The 18088-nt window shown below is 44.5% G+C and overlaps 1 protein-coding gene across 4 annotated transcripts in view; it reads left to right on the forward strand.

The window, feature by feature from the left end:
- Positions 1 to 17659, forward strand: part of MAPK1 (mitogen-activated protein kinase 1) — a 108623-nt gene extending 90964 nt beyond the window's left edge. For all 4 annotated transcript variants that reach the window (XM_049620536.1, XM_049620537.1, XM_049620539.1 and 1 more), the window contains 3 exons: positions 7056 to 7165; positions 9456 to 9581; positions 14944 to 17659. In XM_049620536.1, the coding sequence (XP_049476493.1) occupies positions 7056 to 7165; positions 9456 to 9572 (227 nt within the window). In that variant the 3' untranslated portion in view covers positions 9573 to 9581; positions 14944 to 17659. The remainder of the gene's footprint in view (positions 1 to 7055; positions 7166 to 9455; positions 9582 to 14943) is intronic.
- Positions 17660 to 18088: the final 429 nt, after the last annotated feature.

Genomic DNA, 18088 nt, shown 5'->3' on the forward strand with positions numbered 1-18088 from the left:
CTCTCTCTCTCTCTCTCTCTCAAAAAAAAAAAAAAAAAAAATATCACACCATTAAAACCCAGCAATATTTTGGGGCACCTGGGTGGCTCAGTCAGTTGAGCATTCAACTTTGGCTTAGGTCATGATCTCATAGTCCATGAGTTCGAGCCCCGCATTGGGCTCTGTGCTGACACCTAGAGCCTGGAGCCTGCTTCGAATTCTGTGTCTCACTCTCTCTTTGCCCCTCTCCCACTCATGCTCTCTCTCACTCTCAAAAATAAACACAAAAAAAAATTTTTTTTAAAAAACGATGGAGTGTTCAGTATTTTTCTGATCTGCGTGGAGAAAAACTATCTTCCTAAGCTGTAAAAACAAACCAAGAAAACAAACAAAAGAAAGATAGATTTTATCACATAAAAATTTAAAACTTAAAATAAACTAGAAGTGTAAGCAATAGGTATAAAATGTTCCAAATTGAATAACATTTGAAGGATCCCTTTCTTAACTATTATGTTAAGGCAACATAGCACCATGGTTTAGGCTGTGTGCTTCAGAATCAGCCTCCTGAATTCAGATGGGCCCCACCTCCTCAGATCTTTGACTTTGGACAAATTATTTAACCTGTCTGATTCACAATTTCCTCATCTCAAAATTGGAACAAATTGTATTTCCCACTTCATAGGGTTATTTGGAGACTTACATGAATTATTAGTTTATTAGTGTTAGACTCGTGATTAATATATTATTAGTGTGTAAAGAACAGAGAGAAATCTAAGACCTCAGTGGATAAATAAATGAGCAAAGGATAAGAACACACAATTTACATGGAGAAATAGATGAGGAAAAGAAGGAAGAATATTTTGGGGAGTGACAATTGAGACTTTAGTTTGGGCATAATAAATTTAAGGACACCCATTCAGAAACAACCTAAATGCTAAATGTTAATTGAATGGTTAAGGAAACTAATGCTTCTACTTAAAAAGAGTGTCATAAAGTCACTAAAAGTGATTTTTACAAAGTTTTTATAGCATGGGAGAATACTAATAGCAATATTTACTGGGGAAGTCATACAGCATTTTTCATATATATAATATCTCAATCACATAAAAGAAAATGCAGGGAAAAATTCTACAAGATAGGTCAAAAAATTAGTAGTGGTTACATTGAATGAGGGGGTTGTGTTGCTGGGGGTGAGAGGTGGGATCTTAGGTGAGTCATTCACACAGACTAGAGGGTCAGCTGTTTGAGGCTTTCTTGGTTCCAGCTCATGAGATCCTACTGCCAACAGGTTAGGCCTGAAGAAGGACTGTACTGGCTCTCATAGCGAACAAGTCCAGTAGTGTTTGGATTCCAGGGCACAGAATCTGGACCTCTTTGTTGTTCAGTGTTGCCTTCCTCTGTGCTTTTCATATTAATTAGCTCTTGTCTTGTGGTGACAAGATGGCCACCAGCAACTCCAGGTCATACTGACCTGTTTCTTGATAGCTTCAACCCTACTGTGGGGCTCATTGCTCCTTTGTCCCCATCCCTGACCAGTCTCTGTGGCTAAGGGAATCCAGGTGAATGTGGCTAGGCCAGTGTCACCATTCCCATGGCACAACCAGGGGTGTGGGTGGTCTGAGAACTCCCCCATGGCAAGCACAGCGTCATGGGATTAGAGGGGCAGTGGACACTGGCAGGAAAACCAACAGTTCTTTTCTTCCTGCTTTTATTTTTTTTAATTAAGAAAAGTACAATTCCTGTAAGAAGTCTGTCTCCATTTCCCAGATAACCTGTTGTTTGAAAAGCTTCCAGACTCTGTAGTTACTCCTATAAATACATATATTAACTGTAAATGGAGTCATAAGCTATATACTTTTTTATTGCCTACAGAGAGTTGTATTTATCATTCTAAAGTTTGGGTCAGTGCTCAAGGCTAAAGAAAGATTTAGCAATTTTTTCACAAATGGCATTGAAATCATGCAGGAGGTTGAGATGGTAAGAAGAATGACCTGTGTCAGAGCTAAATAACACAAACCTTCAATGGCCAGTGGAACAGGAGTAGAAACTCTTGAAAACTGTAAAGAATGGACAAAAAATAACTAGTGCCTATTTCACAGAAGCAGGAGGTGGCATCATAAGAAAATAGACATGTTGTGTTCAGCAGAGACTGCTGAAACAGACAGGCTTCCAATTAAGCGGTCATTAGTGACCACATAAGTATAGTTGAAGCACTGAGTGTGAATAGGAAGTTTGAAATGGAACATGCAGACAGAAACAACTGGTCCAGATGAGGGGGAGCTGGGTGTGGCCACACATTGTGGAGGTTTGGCTTTGAACAGGGAGAGGGTGTCTTTGCTCAGGAAGGTCGATCCTGGGGGCCTCAGTTTTCTCGGTAGCACCCTTAGACCTGCACAGAGTAGTAAGGCTCAGTTGGCAGGAAGGGCATGATTAAAGCTGTGTGAGTTGAGAAGAATCTTAGACTAGAGCAGCAACCGAGCATAGATTTCCCAGAACTTTTAGGGGCTTTGATGAGATTAAAAATCTTGAGTTTTGGGGTACCTGGGTGGCTTGGTTGAGCGTCCAAGTCTTGATCTTGTCATAGGTCATGATCTCACGGTTCGGGAGATCAATCCCCATGTCAGGTTTTGTGATGACAGCACAGAGCCTGCTTGGGATTCTCTCTCTCCCTCTCTCTACCCCTCCCCTCTCCCTTTCCCTCCTCCCTTCCTTCCCCCCCAATAAATACACTTTACAAAAAAATCTTGAGTTTTTGTGGTACAACAGTTCTCAATAGTGTGCTCCTTAGACTTCTGAGGTCCCAAAAGTCCTTTCAGGGTGTCCATGGGGTTAAAACTATTTTCATAGTAACACTAAAGTCTTCTCACACTTTCTCTGTGCTGCCCTGTGCACTCTTGGTACACAACTGCTGGTGAGCAAGATGGCTAGCACCTTGGCCCAGGATAAGGCAGTGGCAGAGCCGTGCCCTCACAGCTAAAAACCAATGCCGAGTGCACATAAGAATGTCTCTGGTGGAGCAGTTAAAAGTACTTGCTTTGTTATATCCCACCCTGCACACATGTCTTTTCCATATTCTCCATGACAGAATGAAAATATAGATACATAGAGCCTGTCTGCCACATACTGAAGGGTTTTTTTCTCAAAGAAAAGTGCTTGTATAGTTTGAACTATGGCTGAATTAACTGCTTTTTAAGATCAATCATCAGTTGGTTTTAAGATTAAGGTTCTGAGGGGCACCTGGTTGGCTCGGTCAGTTAAGCATCTGACTCTTGATTTCCGCTCAGGTCATGATGATTTCACGGTTCGTGAGTTCGAGCCCTGCATCAGCCTCCACACTGGCAGTGCAAACTCTGCTTGAGATTTTCTCTGTCTCCCCCTCTCTCTGCCCCACCCCCCATTCACTCTTTCAAAATAAATAAACTTAAAAAAAAAAAAGTGTGAGAAGCATTGTTGCAGTTGCACAGTTTGAGCAGCTAGATCTTTTTCTCTGGCCTTGCTCAGAAATTCTAGTTAAGGATGGATGTGACAGGTTGCAGCCTTGATCTCGAATGAGAGTTTTGTTGGGTAGGTGAGATGGACCCTCAGTGGTGCATGTCTCACTCAGTCGCATGACTCACCCCAGAGTCTGGGCCAAGGAGGAAAGGAAAAAAGGCTGAGGGACCAGAAGGGCAGGGTCATGTTGCTATGTACCCACTGAAATTAAAGAGAAGGTATGGGGTTCTAAGAGGATACCAGGGAGAGTCAGGGATCGTGGTCAGATGTAATCAATCCCAGCCTCGTAAGGACTTCAGTCTTTTAGGGGAAATAAAACCTGCATCCAGGGAAGCATATGCACAGGCATAGTGATTCATGCCATCTGAGGGGTGCCACTGGATTTCTGTGTGGCGTGGGAGAAGGGAGGCCACGCACTCTGACTGTGGGATCAGACCTGCCAGCTGCTTCCCGTTTCTCTCCTTTTCCCCTTCTGTAGCTGTGAATAATGCAGAAATAGCACTAGCAATAAAAGAAAGCTGGAGATCCAGTTATTTTTCAAGTAGCAAAAAAAGCTACTTTGTGATTTTTGCCTGTAGGTTTAAGGGCCTAGAATATAACTTGAAGGAACTATAAAAGGTTTATTTTAGAGCTGCTTAAGCTGCCAAATACCAGCTGCCTTGAAGCACTCCCAGCTTAGTACCAGCAGGGTTTGGAGGGGAAAAGTATCCCCCAACAGCTTAGAAATAATGCTGTTAGAATCTGTGGCCAGACCCTCCTGGACTTTTCCTGACAGACAATGTCTAATTGGGCAAAAGGCCAAATGACTTCTAATCGCTCAAGAAACTTCTTGCAGAGGGGCACCTGGGTGGCTCAGTCGGTTAAGCGCCCAACTTTGGCTCAGGTCATGATCTCACGGTCTGTGAGTTCAAGCCCCGCGTTGGGCTCTGTGCTCAGAGCCTAGAGCCTGCTTTGGATTCTGTGTCTCCCTCTCTCTCTGACCCTCCCCCATTCATGCTCTGTCTCTCTCTGTCTCAAAAATAAACATTAAAAAAATTTTTTTAAAAAGAAACTTCTTGCGGAAATGTCTATGAGTTCTTTTGCAGTGGTGAGGGGGAGCAGGTGGTGGTTGGGAACGGTAAATGGATAGATTTGTTACTTGTATTACAGATAGTTAGACTCTAATGCCTAGTAAGTGGTGTGTCATGTGTTCCCACATCTACCTGGTGTTCTGTGGGACTTGCATTGGGGCCAGAGATGCCTGAGTTCTTGACCATTATACTGTACTGTCCTGACCCATGAGAGAGTTGCCTCTGAAACCTAGCCCATTCATGGGCCCCTGAAACCCATGTCCACAGCCTCAGGAGTGAATACCTGTCCTGCCCAGACAGTGCTTTAGTCAAAGGCCAACACTCTAAATTCCTAAGAGCCTCCTCTGCTCCAAAAAGTTTTCTAACCTATAAAGCAAAATGTTAGTTTCCTAATTTCCTAAGGTACCCTTGTGTGTATTGAAAAGATTATAGAGGCAGAAATAAATTTGAAAATGTACTGTTTGTAGAAATGCAACCTTGTGGACATGAGAAAAGTTCTGTATTATGTGAAATTTCTCATGACATCTGGTATGTGGTTTACCACATTTATTATCTCCCAGTTGCCTTGAAGATAAAGGGCGGGTAACATGCAACAAGAGAAGTCACAAGTAGGAGCCAGAGCTGAGCATGCACACACAGGCATGCACCCGCATGCGTGCATGTACATACACATACTCTCATACTTACCCTTTCAGTCACCTCCAGCTCTAAGTGCTTCCCCAGCCTCCATGTGCTCTCTCAAGGCTGACTTCCTGGCACATAAGCAGTTGGTCATTTCACATTCAGACTGTGTACTGGCCTGCTGCTCTCGAGGGTTGAACACATTTTTTTAGTGAGTAAATGACTAAAATGGTTTTCTTTTACCATTCTCTCATGACTTAGTGATGTATGCTAATTTGCAGATAGATGAGGTTGAACTAATCAGTTATCACTAAGAAACAAGGCTTCATTGAGTAGATGGCAGTGTTTTTATTTTTGGTTTTGTTTATTGATCACTACATTCTCCAAAACAGCGTTCTTTATATTGCCTAATAGTATTTCAGACTTGGAGTAAATTATCAGACTTGTTCCATGGAGTCCTTGAATTTTTCAGGGTTTCCACAGGGCTATGAGCTAAGACTTAAGAGAGCTGGGTAGCTCCTTACCTACTCCCTCTCAGGAGCTTTAATTTGAGAAAAGGACCTGCTACATAAATTGGAAACGCTGTTCTAAGCATCATTAAATAAAAGACATTTTTTTAAAGCCCCCCTTTGCTGCTACTTTACCAGAGCAATAATGTCTTTTCTAGCATGTGTTCTTTCTCATTGAAACCTGCTCCTGATAGTAAGTACAGGAACTGTTTGGTCACATTTCCCTTAACCTGTGTTCCAGTTGCTGTCAGCCATGACCTTTGGCTTTCCTCATGGCTTGAAGTGGTGCCTGGATACTAGCCATGGAGGCCACTAGGGACAGCTATTCATTAGCTGTCCCTCCATCTTGGTCCTGTTGATCCCACACTCTATTTTCTATTTTCTATTCTATTCTATTTTCTATTCCTGCACTCTCCACATGAAAGAAATGTTCAGGTGCTGACTACTGGCCAGATCAAGAGAATACTTATGGGGTGCCTGGCTGGCTCAGTTGGGAGAGCTTGTGACTTTTGATATAGGGGTGGTGAGTTTGTGCCCCACATTGGGTATAGAGATTACTTAAATAAATGTGTGTGTGTGGGGGGGGTTGGTTTTGTTTTTTGTTTTTTGTGTTTTTTTGGTATTTTTAATGACTGAAACAAAACAGATTTAAAACCGCAGCTTCTAGAAGAACCATTTGTTCTTACCGGTCTTGTACCTCTCCTCGAACTTGACCTTGGCCTCTTGTCGGGCCTTGCATTTAAGAGCAGGGTCTCTGAAGACATCCTTATTGACAACAGTTTTGTCCAAGGGGATATCCACAGAGTACCTTGTGGGCATGATAACTTTTTTTTAAAAAAGAGAGAATACTTTGTTTTAGGCCTTGGAGAAAGATGCCAAGCTGCACATTGAGCCAGAGGGCCTGTGCTTCACACGTGGATCTCACCCAGGACCTGGAAACCACACAGGACAAATGACTGTTGTCTTCTTCTGTGACCTTGGAGGCCTTCTCTATGTGTTGAAAAATAAATTGATCGTTGCAGAGCTGACTTTGGAGTCGACTTAAGAGAAGTACATATACAACACCTTTGTTTCAGATGCCTGCAAAGCAGAGTAGTAATTTAGGAAAAGTCCAGGTTTTTTAGGCAGACTTGGGTTTGAACCCTGGTGTTCTGCTTTCAGCCTTTAACTATCCCATTACCTTTCTGCGTCTGGGTCTGCGATTGTCAGATGGTCCGTCTCAAGAAGGTCAGAGAGATAATAGGCACCCAGTGTATCATATCTTCTCCCCATGGTGATGCTTAGCTCTATTGTTTTGTGGGTCAGTTTACTTAAACAGAAAATGGAAAGTAATGCAGTGACTGTTCTTTGCCATCTCACCACTGCAAAACCCTTCTCTTTGTAGCTCTGGATTTACTGGACAAAATGTTGACGTTCAACCCTCACAAGAGGATTGAAGTAGAACAGGCTCTGGCCCATCCATATCTGGAGCAGTATTACGACCCAAGTGATGAGGTAAGACCCGTGCTCCTGGTTGCTCCTGCAGGAATATCAGCCAGCAGCAGGCCCAACCAGGAAGGGCCCAGATGTCATACTTAGATTGTCCTGAGAGGTGCATGGTACCACACTTCGTCTTCTCAACAGCCCATATTGTCTGTTTTGAGGTCTAGTGCTGTTGTCGGCACAGCTTGAAACCCTTCCCCACCCTACCCCCCAAGCCTCTTCTATCTTAGAAAACTTCCTCCAGGCCACCTACAGCAGGGGTGGGGCAGGGGAAATGGATGGATAATGGGGAGCATGGATAAAGAAGGGGTCCAAAGACTAGAGACCATTGTAGTGGTCTGTGGCAGGAAGAGCCACCTGAATCAAAGTGCCTGCCCTGAGAGTGGAAAGGAGGTCAGCTGTCTGCTTGGGGAGGGGCTTTGCAAAGTGAGGAGGTCAGCTTGGACAGTTCCCACTGTGGCTTGATGACGTCATGTCTGGTGTGCCTCCTTGGGATGGGCACACAAGAACCTGCTGTGGTGAGTCTGGAGGTGGATGTGGCAAGCCTCTATAGCATGTTGGACATCCAGGTAATGTATCATGTTCTCTCCAGGAAAGTCCCAGTTCCTTGGTTTCTTTGATTCTTCTGGGGCTTCAGTTTTAACTTTATTTTCTGGGCAGTAATGAAGAAAAATGCAATATGAACTAACCTTTGGATCTTTCTAGTTGAGAATCATACATAAACAAGACTCTGCACACTTGTTTTAAATGGGGGGTATGGGGGAGAACCAAGCAGAATGTGTTAATATTAAAGGGGAAAATGGAAGAAGAAAGGGAAAAAGTATAAAAGTTAAAAGCTGATAAATGAGAGAGAAAGGAGAAACCAAAAAGAGAGTATTTCTCAATCAGCCCCCTTCCATCTCTGTCCCCTCCCCTCAGAAATAATGGAGGCAGCTTGCAAAGATACCTACAACATAGTAAATAACAGGGAAATAGGTGAGAGTGTAAGGCTTGGGTTCTGACTAGCCCTTTGAGCCCCCCATGTCCTAATTGTGACCCTGGGCAGTACCCCAAACCCAGCAGGACATATATAGGACACCAGTGTGACCCCACACATAGAGCTGTCCTTCAGAGAGGGCTAGCTACTTGATTTTTTGTTTTTTTTTTTTTAAGGTTTACTTATTTTGGGGAGGGAGAGAATACCAGTGGGGGAGGGGTTAGAGAGAAAGGGAGACACAGAATCTGAAGCAGGCTCCAGGCTCTGAGCTGTCAGCACACAGCCTGACACAGGGCTCAAACTCACAAACTGTGAGATCATGACCTGAGCCAACGTCAGATGCTTAACCAACTGAGCCACCCAGGCCCCCCTCTACTTGTTTTTTTCTAATGGACATGAATCCTTTCCCCCCTTTCAAGAGAACAAAGCTTAGTGCAGAATTTGGGGTCCATGTTTCCCTACCCTAAAGGCCTGGTGTGAGGATCACGTGGATAAAAATCTAGGAGTGCCTGGTGACAGCTGGTATCCTCATCAGATTAGTTCTGTTAACGTGGCATTAGTTTGGGGGTACTTAAAAATCAAAATTTAAATAATATCAATTGACTAATTTCCCTTTTCATCATTATGTATGGGGATTCTTTGATATAGACATTTTAAATATGTACTTAAGTAGCCTTCTGATTATTTATAGGGTGTGCTGAAAAATGAAAACTTAAAGGAAACTACAGCACAGATCACTTTGTAGTCTTGTGACAGTTACTAAGATTTTGGAGTATTTTCTTCCCAGTCTTATATTTCTGTATCTAAATTTTTTTTTAAAAATAGGGTTCATTTTGTTTAACAAACATGCGTATTTCCCCATGATATTAATCTTCCTTACAGCTTCATTTTTAATGGCTCCATAATATTTCTTCATATGAAGATACTATGATGTATTTAATCAAGTACATTTATTTGAGTATCATCGGTTTTGATTGTATAAATGTACCACCACCACCCCCACAACAGTAAACTTCTATTATTTTTCAACACTTAGTGCCTTAAAAGTTTGAAAATGGTTCTGGGATTAGTGATAATTTCAGAAGAGTGCTCAAAGTGGGTTTAGTTGCTCCCCTTCGATTTACTGCATGCTCCTATGAAGTGCGCCTCATGGAGCACATAGGCAGAACACTGTACATAGGTGCCTGTCGAAGCTCCTGGGTTTTCGTAGATGTCAGCGCCACTGTATGCATTTCAGAGTCTAAGCCACAGCCGTTTATGAGTCAGTGCATGACTACCTCAACCGTAGCCACTCCTGCCTACCTCGTGTCCTGTGCTCTCCTGCAGCCCGTCGCTGAGGCACCGTTCAAGTTTGACATGGAGCTAGACGACCTGCCCAAGGAAAAGCTCAAAGAGCTCATCTTCGAAGAGACGGCCAGGTTCCAGCCGGGATACAGGTCTTAAACTTGTCAGGTACCTAGAGCTTTAGCCATATGATAAACCCTGGCTATGGAGAGAGAATATAAATTAAGTATTACTAAAAAGAAAAAGGAATTTCCTTGAGCTCCACGTGGCAGCTTCATGTGCTTAACAGAAAGGGTGGTGGACAATGTAGTGATATCAATAGGTTTTTAAAAACTGGGTGTTCCAAGAAAAAAGGAAACACAGAACTTGCTTTTAGAGAACATACAGAAAGAAGAGAAGGAATTGTGTGAGAACTCCGGAGTGCGCAGAGGAGTGAGAATTGTGTTGAACCCTGTAGAAATGAGCAATAAAGTAAAGAATTATGACCCAGGGCCTGAAGCATTTGCTGGGGAAATGCTTTGGACGGACCAGCATGGGAGGGGCTGGAGGTGTTTTTCTACAGGCACCTGTGTCATGTGCAGTATTCCTACTAGTGGCCATGGGGCTGCTGCGCTTGCACCAGAACTGGAGGCTTTCTGGGGGCACGTAGGGAAGAGTGGGTTCTGTGACAGTCTAGTATAACTGCTTTCTCTGCTCCATTCTTCCCTGCTCTGTCCATTCTGTTTTCATGTATTGGGATCTGGAGATGATGGTTCAGGCTGAGAGTTGGCAGTACAAGGCTCAAAAGCAGAAGCTACTTGGGGTGTTTCACAAGAGGACATATGACTGATCAGAGGGCATTAGAAGGTCTAGAGAGCAAAGCAGGTGGAGTTACCTGCAGATTAAACAGCAGGAAGTCGTTCCTAGTCTCCACCTAAAGGAGCAAAAGAAAAACCGTGTTAGCCAGGGTCCTTGATCGTCACACAATGAGGGTGCTGGGCACCTGCTTTAACTGCAGCTGTTAGAGCATCACCCTCACTGAAGAGGGGTCAGGAGCCTCTACTGCCACTGATGTGGGGGATCTCTGGAGCCTGAAGCCACCATCACCATCCATTGCCTCTGAAGCCAGGAGCCCTCCTCCTCCTAAAAAGTCCTGTGTCACTAAGAAGCAGAAAAAAGGAAACCTGGCTTTTCCTGTGCGCCAGCTATTGGCAGAATCTCATCAGAAGCCAGTCTCCAATGAAGTTCAGCAGTGCAGTTCACAAGCTCCAGCCCTGTCATTAAGAACAGAGGACAGGGGAAAGGTAGAATGGATCTGAGAACAGACGTGGCCAGATCAGCCTCAGAGAGCTGTGGAAGCCAGGCAGAGTAAGGGTTGGGAACCAGTAGGGGGTACACTCTTCTGAAGTGTGGGGGACAGAAAATGTGGTTTTCAGAAGAAGTCTGACAGGGAGTGTTGGAGAAGACTGGGTGGGAGATGAGTTCAAAACAGATCTGTAAGCTTCCAGACCGAGGGCTAGAGGCTTGGATGAGGGCTGTGGAGGCAAGAAACAGTGCATTCAGGAAAATGGAGGGAACACAAAATCTGAAAGACTTCACATTTCCTAACCCTAGCATCCAGGGGTCAGGGGAGCTTAGCCTAGCACTGGACGTGTCCTAAAAAACAAACTCAGAGTAAGTGAAGTGTGGAAGGAGCATGTGCTCACAGGACATTAGGAGCATGCTGGTAAACAAGCCCTTGGGGAAGTGTCTGAAGGAGAGAGGGAAGGTGGGAAGGTCTTAGCAGGGAGCTAAGGAGGACAGAGTCTTGCAAGGGTTGGATTCATTTATCCTTCCATACCTCATGGCATGACCGTCTGTTAAAGTATTTGTTATGTACAACAATCTGCAAGGGTACTCATTGACAGAAATCCATCCCCAGGACCCAGCCATTTTTACCCCTTGAGTCTCCTTCCTGGTCTCTTTGCTCACGGTGGAAACGATCTTCCCTCTCCCAGAGCCTGCTCTCCTTTCCCTGTGTCTGCACAAGGTCAGATCATCTGCCTCCAGGTTTGGTAGATAAAGTTTTATCAGGCCCTTTACATGAAGAGGTTCGCTGACCTCTGACCTAGAATATTGAGCTGAGCTGCTTCATTCAGTTGCTTTTCTTCCTTCACAATCCCTTTAACAGCTCGTGTTCCTGAAATAGCCTCTTGATGGCCTCTGTTTTTACCCATCTTGTTCTTGTTTGAGTTCACACATACCGCATGCTTCCTCTGAGCCAGGCGCATGGGTGAGCAGAACAAACAAACCTGAAACCGGCCTCAAAGGCCACACAGTCTAGTAAGGAACAAAGACACACAGAACTGCCATGCATGTTTTTAGTGTAAAAGAGTACCCAGGACTGACATAGTTAGCAGTTTTTCATCATTCATTTGCTCACCATTGAGCATTCCTAGTTCCAGGTAGGAAGACAGCAAAGATGATTAAGACCCAGGCTTTGCTTTCTAGCAGCTTGATGGCAGGACACAGGTAGACAACAAGGAGTCAGACACAGTGTTGTGGGTGCTGTACCAGGATAGGTGTGGGCCCCAGAGATTGAGGAGGGCCAGCATCAGGGTGCTGGGAAGGGAATACTCTGCTGCGTGGGGAGGCACTCAGCAGTGTGGGGCCAGGGAGTCAAGCCCGCATGGGAGACTGAAGCCCAGGCTTGCGAAGGAGCCCTCCTCTCCCAGGCTGCTTCCTGTCATAAAGCATCAGGGCAGGTGACTCTAGGGCAGTAAGGATGTTGGGCGACCTCAGAAAACAAGCACTCTTGGGATCACCGGCCCAGCTACTGGAGGAAAAGGGCAGTGCAACAGCCACGGGGGTGGGGGGGAGGGGGCCAAGACAAAGGCAAGGATGCTCCTGGAGCTTCAGGGCATGGGTGCTGGCCTGTTGCCTCCTGAAGTCCAAATTAACAGGCTGAGGTTCAGGCAGCTGCCAAGGTCCACCCCAGTTCTACAAGCCCAGGACTGGGACTTGTTACCAGGGAAAGGGGTGGCAAAGACGGTCACTGTGTGTTTAGTTTGCTTTATAGCCTAATTTTTCCCCCAACTTTTTGTTACTGAATTATAATTGACATAACAATCTTTAACTTCAGGTGTAAGCATAATTTGATTTTTATACATTACTTCCACTGTTTTTTAAATTACAATTTTTATTCTGAAAATTTGAGTTTTACAATAAAAACCCACATTCCCACCACCTAGATTCTGTGATTAACACTTTGCTGTGCATGCTTTCTCGATTACAGTAGCAAGTCAGCACACAGCCCATGTTTATGATCGAGGAAACCGAAGATGTACATGTTTAAGCATTTTCCTGAAGATTGTATCCTGGTGGCAAAATTAGGCCCAGGTCTTTTGGACCAAGAATCCCATTTTCTTATAAGCGTTCCACACTGCCTTGGGGTAGTTCTGTGCCCTGGAAAAGGTCAAGGCACTCGTTCATAATACTGTGCAGCAGTGTCACTGAGTTCCCAGCCTATAACACTGAGATGAGAAGCTACAAACTGGAGAGTCAGGGAGATGCAGGTGTTGGGAGCATACAGGAACATTAGAGAAGGGTGATGTTGACTGCCCAGCTACGTAGGAAAGAGCTGAAAAACATGCCCACACAGGACCTCAGAGCACAGCCATAGGGACCCCTATGGGGGCGGGGATGACAAAGACTACTCCAGAGGAAGCCCCTGCTTGCTGGATAAAGCTCACAGGCTTTACTGATGCCCTGAGTGGTCTTAAAGAATCAAAGTATGTTCATTATATTTTGTTGAAGTGGGTCAGTTTTAGAAATGTGTCCACTAAAGTTAAGAATGTGTATGTGGTTAACTTTGTGACAGGCCTCCTGTTCTCAGAGGCTGGTACCTGCCTTTCTCCCTCATCTGCCTGTTGGTGAATTTTCTCAGGTAGATTGATTAATTTTCTCCCAGCCGATAGGTTTGGCTGCAGTTCAGAACAGCGTACCTCTAGAGAGGGGTCATTTCCCATCTCTGAGCCCGTCTCCCCATCACAGATTTGGGTTATAAGACCCATCCTTCCTGCCCTGACTCTTGAATGGTAGGTAAAAGCCATCTTGTCCAAAAGTGCTTTGTGAAATACCAAAGTGACATTCTGCTGGATCATACTAGCAAACATTTCACAACAACAAGGGTCTCTCCAAAGAAAAGGTATATTTTGTTTGCATTTTGACACACTTAGTTACCTTCCCAGCCATCTCAAGCAGGCTGCTTCATCAAAACCAAGAGCACAGAACATGACTGGGGTGGTAATATTTTCACTTCTCCCTGGGGTGATACAAAACTAATGGAGACCTGGGGATGAACTTAATTCATTACATATGGATGTCTTAGGCAGTGGTTCTCAAAAGTGTGGCCCATCTGTGCCCTACCCCCTAGCAATCTGTATTTTAACAAGCTCTGCAGAGGATCCTGATGCTCACCCTTGAGAACTGCTAGTCTATAAAGGGTTAAGGTAGGTTTGATTTGTAATGTGACCTCTTCAAGGAAAATAGAGATACCACAATAATGAGGGCAGATGCGTGCTACTTGCACTTTGATGGTGTGACGATCCTAGTGGACCTCTTGCAGGAGACCCATATGCAGACATCTGGCGAGCCAGGTGGGCCCTGTCAAGTGTAGTAAATGAACTAAGGCTATCTTCAGGTGCCACCTGCTGCCTTTCAGGGTGCTGTCCTGGAGACCTGGTGGGGAAATAGCTGTCAGATCATCTCTGACCTGGGCAATGAGAACCATCTCTTGCCCGTGGGAACCAAGCCACAGTTCCCTGCCTCACCGGCATTTAGGCCCACCAACTTTCATACTTCAACCAGCACTTCATTTTAGTCTTGTTTTGTCAACAGTCAGTGGAAACTTGAGCATTAAAACAACACACTTGACGCTGTGTGGTTGATTCTGTCCTACCTGGTTGGTCATCTAGAGAGGAAAAGAAACTTGGTAAGAATAGGAGGCAGCAGGCGTGCCTGGCTGGCTCAGTCAGTGAAGCACTTAACTCTTGATCTCACAGTTGTGAGTTTGAGTCCCACTTTAGGCATAGAGATTACTTTAAAAAAAAAAAAAAATAGAATAGGAGGCAGCAGACAAGCATTTTGCATAAATGTGTGTTCTTTAAAAAGATCTTCAGATTCTGGTTTTGACCATAGGAGTGGTGGGTATCGTGTTAATAAAAGGCATCTTGGGAACATGGGGTGGATGCGTGTGTGTTCCCTGTGAGTGTCACAGAAACGTCCTCTGAAGTGTCCGAGAAGAGACGCCCACAGACTGAAGGCAGAGCCTGCCCTTTAGGAGCTGCCCTGTGGTGCATAGGCTGAGTGGTTCCAGGTGAAACGACCTTATTGCAGGAGTGCTTTTTCCTTTGCTTTTTTTTTTTTCCTTTTTCTTTTTCTTCACTTTTCCAGTTTTTGTAATGATGTTGGTTCATTCTTTTCACTTCTCCATTTTCCTAATGCTGCTGCTAATGTTGTTTTAATGTGAGTCATTCTTAACTCATAGACTTGCTTGTTTGTTTTTCAACAGGACAAGGGCTCAGAAGACTGGATGTGCTCAGACATCGGTGTTGTTCTTCCCAGTTCTTGACCCCGGTCCTGTCTCCAGCCCGTCTTGGCTTATCCACCTTGACTCCTTTGAGCCGTTCGGAGGGGCGGTTTCTGGTAGTTGTGGCTTTTATGCTTTCAAAGAATTCCTTCAGTCCAGAGAACTGTTCCTGGCATCCCTGTGTGTGTCACCCACCGGTGACCTGTGGCAGTATGTACTTTCAGTGCACCTACTGCTTACCGTTGCTTTAGTCACTAATCGCTTTCTGGTTTGAAAGATGCAGTGGTTCCTCCCTCTTCTGAATCCTTCCTAGGTGACGCCCTGCTGACCATGCAGTCACACCAGAGATAGTTCTTTCCAAATTGGCTCTCGTCACTGGCATCTCACTTTATGATAGGGAAGGCTACTACCTAGGGCACTTTAAGTCAGTGACAGCCCCTTATTTGCACTTTTCACCGTAAGCGTGTCCCCAGAGCAGGAATGTGTGGAAACACCTGGGATGACGTTGCAGCCTGCGGTGAGTGCTCCCGTCTCGGGAATCTTTGGGGGCGCTTGCCCGTGTCTTTTCTCATATCATGTTAGTCACTAACATATTTAAGGTCTGTGCTATTTGCCCAGCTTTTAGGAAACTCAATCATTTTTCTAAATTAAAGAAAGAAGTACTGCATCCAGTTGCCTCACTCTGTAGATTTATTGTGGTTACTTGTACCATTTACAGAGGTATAACACTTGCCAAAATGTGTTATCTGCAGTACTGTTTCCAAGGTTTATGCAGAACGATTTAAAGTGGCAGCTGCACTCAGGATTTAGTGAGAGATGTACACAGGTCACAGCAGGGTGCTAAGGAAAGTGTCTGGAGAAGCAGCCAGCAGGCCACACCAGTCTCTGTCACGGGGCAGAGCTCCACACACAGGTGTACGTATACCCCAAGCTACGTCAAGTGGTGTGCCACATCCAGTGTAACCACATTCAATGCCTCAGGATTTAGAGAGGAGCCCTGCGTCTTTAAATGAGAAAGTGTACAATTCTTTTTCCTCCTACAGCATGTCAGCATCTCAAGTTCATTTTTCAACCTACGATATAACAATTTGTAATAAAGCCTTCATGAGCTCATGATGTGAAGCACTGTTCTGTCATCAAGTACTCTCAAATGTTTCTGATACTGCTGAGCTAAGACCATGAGAAAAAGCTAGCACTAAATCATGTTTGGAGCTCTATCCCATATTATATTGATCTCTTTAAGTATTTGTTCCTGCCACTGCACACTGTGGCGTTGACTTGGTGTTCTGTCCCAGTGCGGTGCCTCCTCTTGACTCCCCCACTGCTCTCTGTGGTGAGAAATTTGCCTTGTTCAATAATTACTGTACCCTCGCATGACTGTTACAGCTTTCTGTGCAGAGATGACTGTCCAAGTGCCACATGCCTATGATTGAAACGAAAAATTTATTGTTACCTCTGAGTTTGTGTTCCACGGAAAATGCTATCCAGCAGATCACTTAGGAAAACTAATTCTATTTTTAGCTTCTTATTTCTCAGCTGTCCTTTTTTTCTTGTTTGATTTTTGACAGCAATGGAGAATGGGTTATATAAAGACTGCCTGCTAATATGAACAGAAATGCACTTGTAATTCATGGAAATAAATGTACATCTTCGATCTTCATATTCATGTTAAGATTCAGTGTTGATTTCCTCTGGATCAGCGTGTCCAAATGGACAGTCAGCTTCAGTTTGTGCTTGGAGCAGAAATGCTTGTGGGCCTCCCCTTCCCATGCGGGCACTGCCCCGACACTGGTTTACATAAAATGATTTAGAAGGCATTTCTGTAGGGTCCTAGTTTCCCTTTGCACAGCAGAGAATCAACTCTGACATGTTTCTTTACTCAAATCATAGGTCTAAAATACTGTCAAACTCTGATGAAGAAGCCCAGACATCTCAGTTTGGAATCTCTGGTTCTTTCTAAAGAGGGCCTGCCTGTGTGCCCCAAGCCTCCAGCTGGGCACAGCCGGGTGCTGGGAAGCTTTGCCCGGTGTCACTTGGCCCACACCACCTGGCCCAGGGTGCTGGTGCTCACACCTCACGGGCTAACGAAGGATGGCAGACTCCGCCTCAGAGATCAGAACCGCATCTAGATTCTTGCCCAAAAGTACGTGGTTTTTCACTTCATGCTCAGAGCTGCCATGGAAAGGTCTGCAGGGCACTGAGAGGATAGAGGTTTGACTGTTACTTGAGACATTGATGAGTCAGTTTCCATTTTAAAAGGAGCATTGACAGTTTTCCTACTCTTTTTCTTTGTACTTTTTAAATGGAATGTTAATATTTTTAGGAGGTAAATCTGCAGTCCTCTAACCAGAAAGCCATAGCCTTGGTTACTAATACTTGAGGACTGTGGGCTTTCCCATCCCCTCCACGGTACTGTGGAGTCATATTGGCATGAAACCACTAACTGCGTTCCAGCAACACTGTAGCCGTAAGTTGTGTGCTTTTTTAATCATGCCAAGCTTGGCTTAACAGGTCAGAAAATTGTCCCAATCAAGGTACCTGTGAAAAGTACTAGCTATTATGTGTGATAGGCTCATCATTTGGATCCTCTTAACATCTCTAAAAATGTCCTGATTAGGTATCCAAATTCATACTGGTGACACTGAATGCCTCCATTCTTAGTAAGCTCAAATAAACTTTCAGACTTAGGGCTTTTTTTTGGTGTCTAAAAAGCAAGCAAAAAATTCCTGTTGAAACATTCCAATCTTTTCATTTAGTAGGAAACAAAATAACTAAGCCAGTGGAATGAATTTGAGGGAACTCATGACTCCGCTGACACAAGTCTTCAGAGCTAATGGAGACATGCAGACCATTTTGATGCATGGGTAGAAGAATATCGTGGTGTTTGTGTGCAGTACACAGTGTGTGGTATGTCCACAGTTCTGCTGCTGCAGGCATAGGTGATGGGCGTGTAGGGTCCTGTCAGCTTTTGGAGCCCCACATGGCTCATCAGTGGTTCGATCTACGTAAGGAGTCACCCAGGTATACTGCCCACACCACATGCCACATAATGTTCAGACCATTCAGAGGAGACTGTTTTACCTTTATTTGCTTATATGTTAATATGGTTTTTAAATTGGTAACTTTT

Source organism: Panthera uncia, assembly GCF_023721935.1.
Source record: "Panthera uncia isolate 11264 chromosome D3 unlocalized genomic scaffold, Puncia_PCG_1.0 HiC_scaffold_8, whole genome shotgun sequence".
NCBI lineage: Eukaryota > Metazoa > Chordata > Mammalia > Carnivora > Felidae > Panthera > Panthera uncia.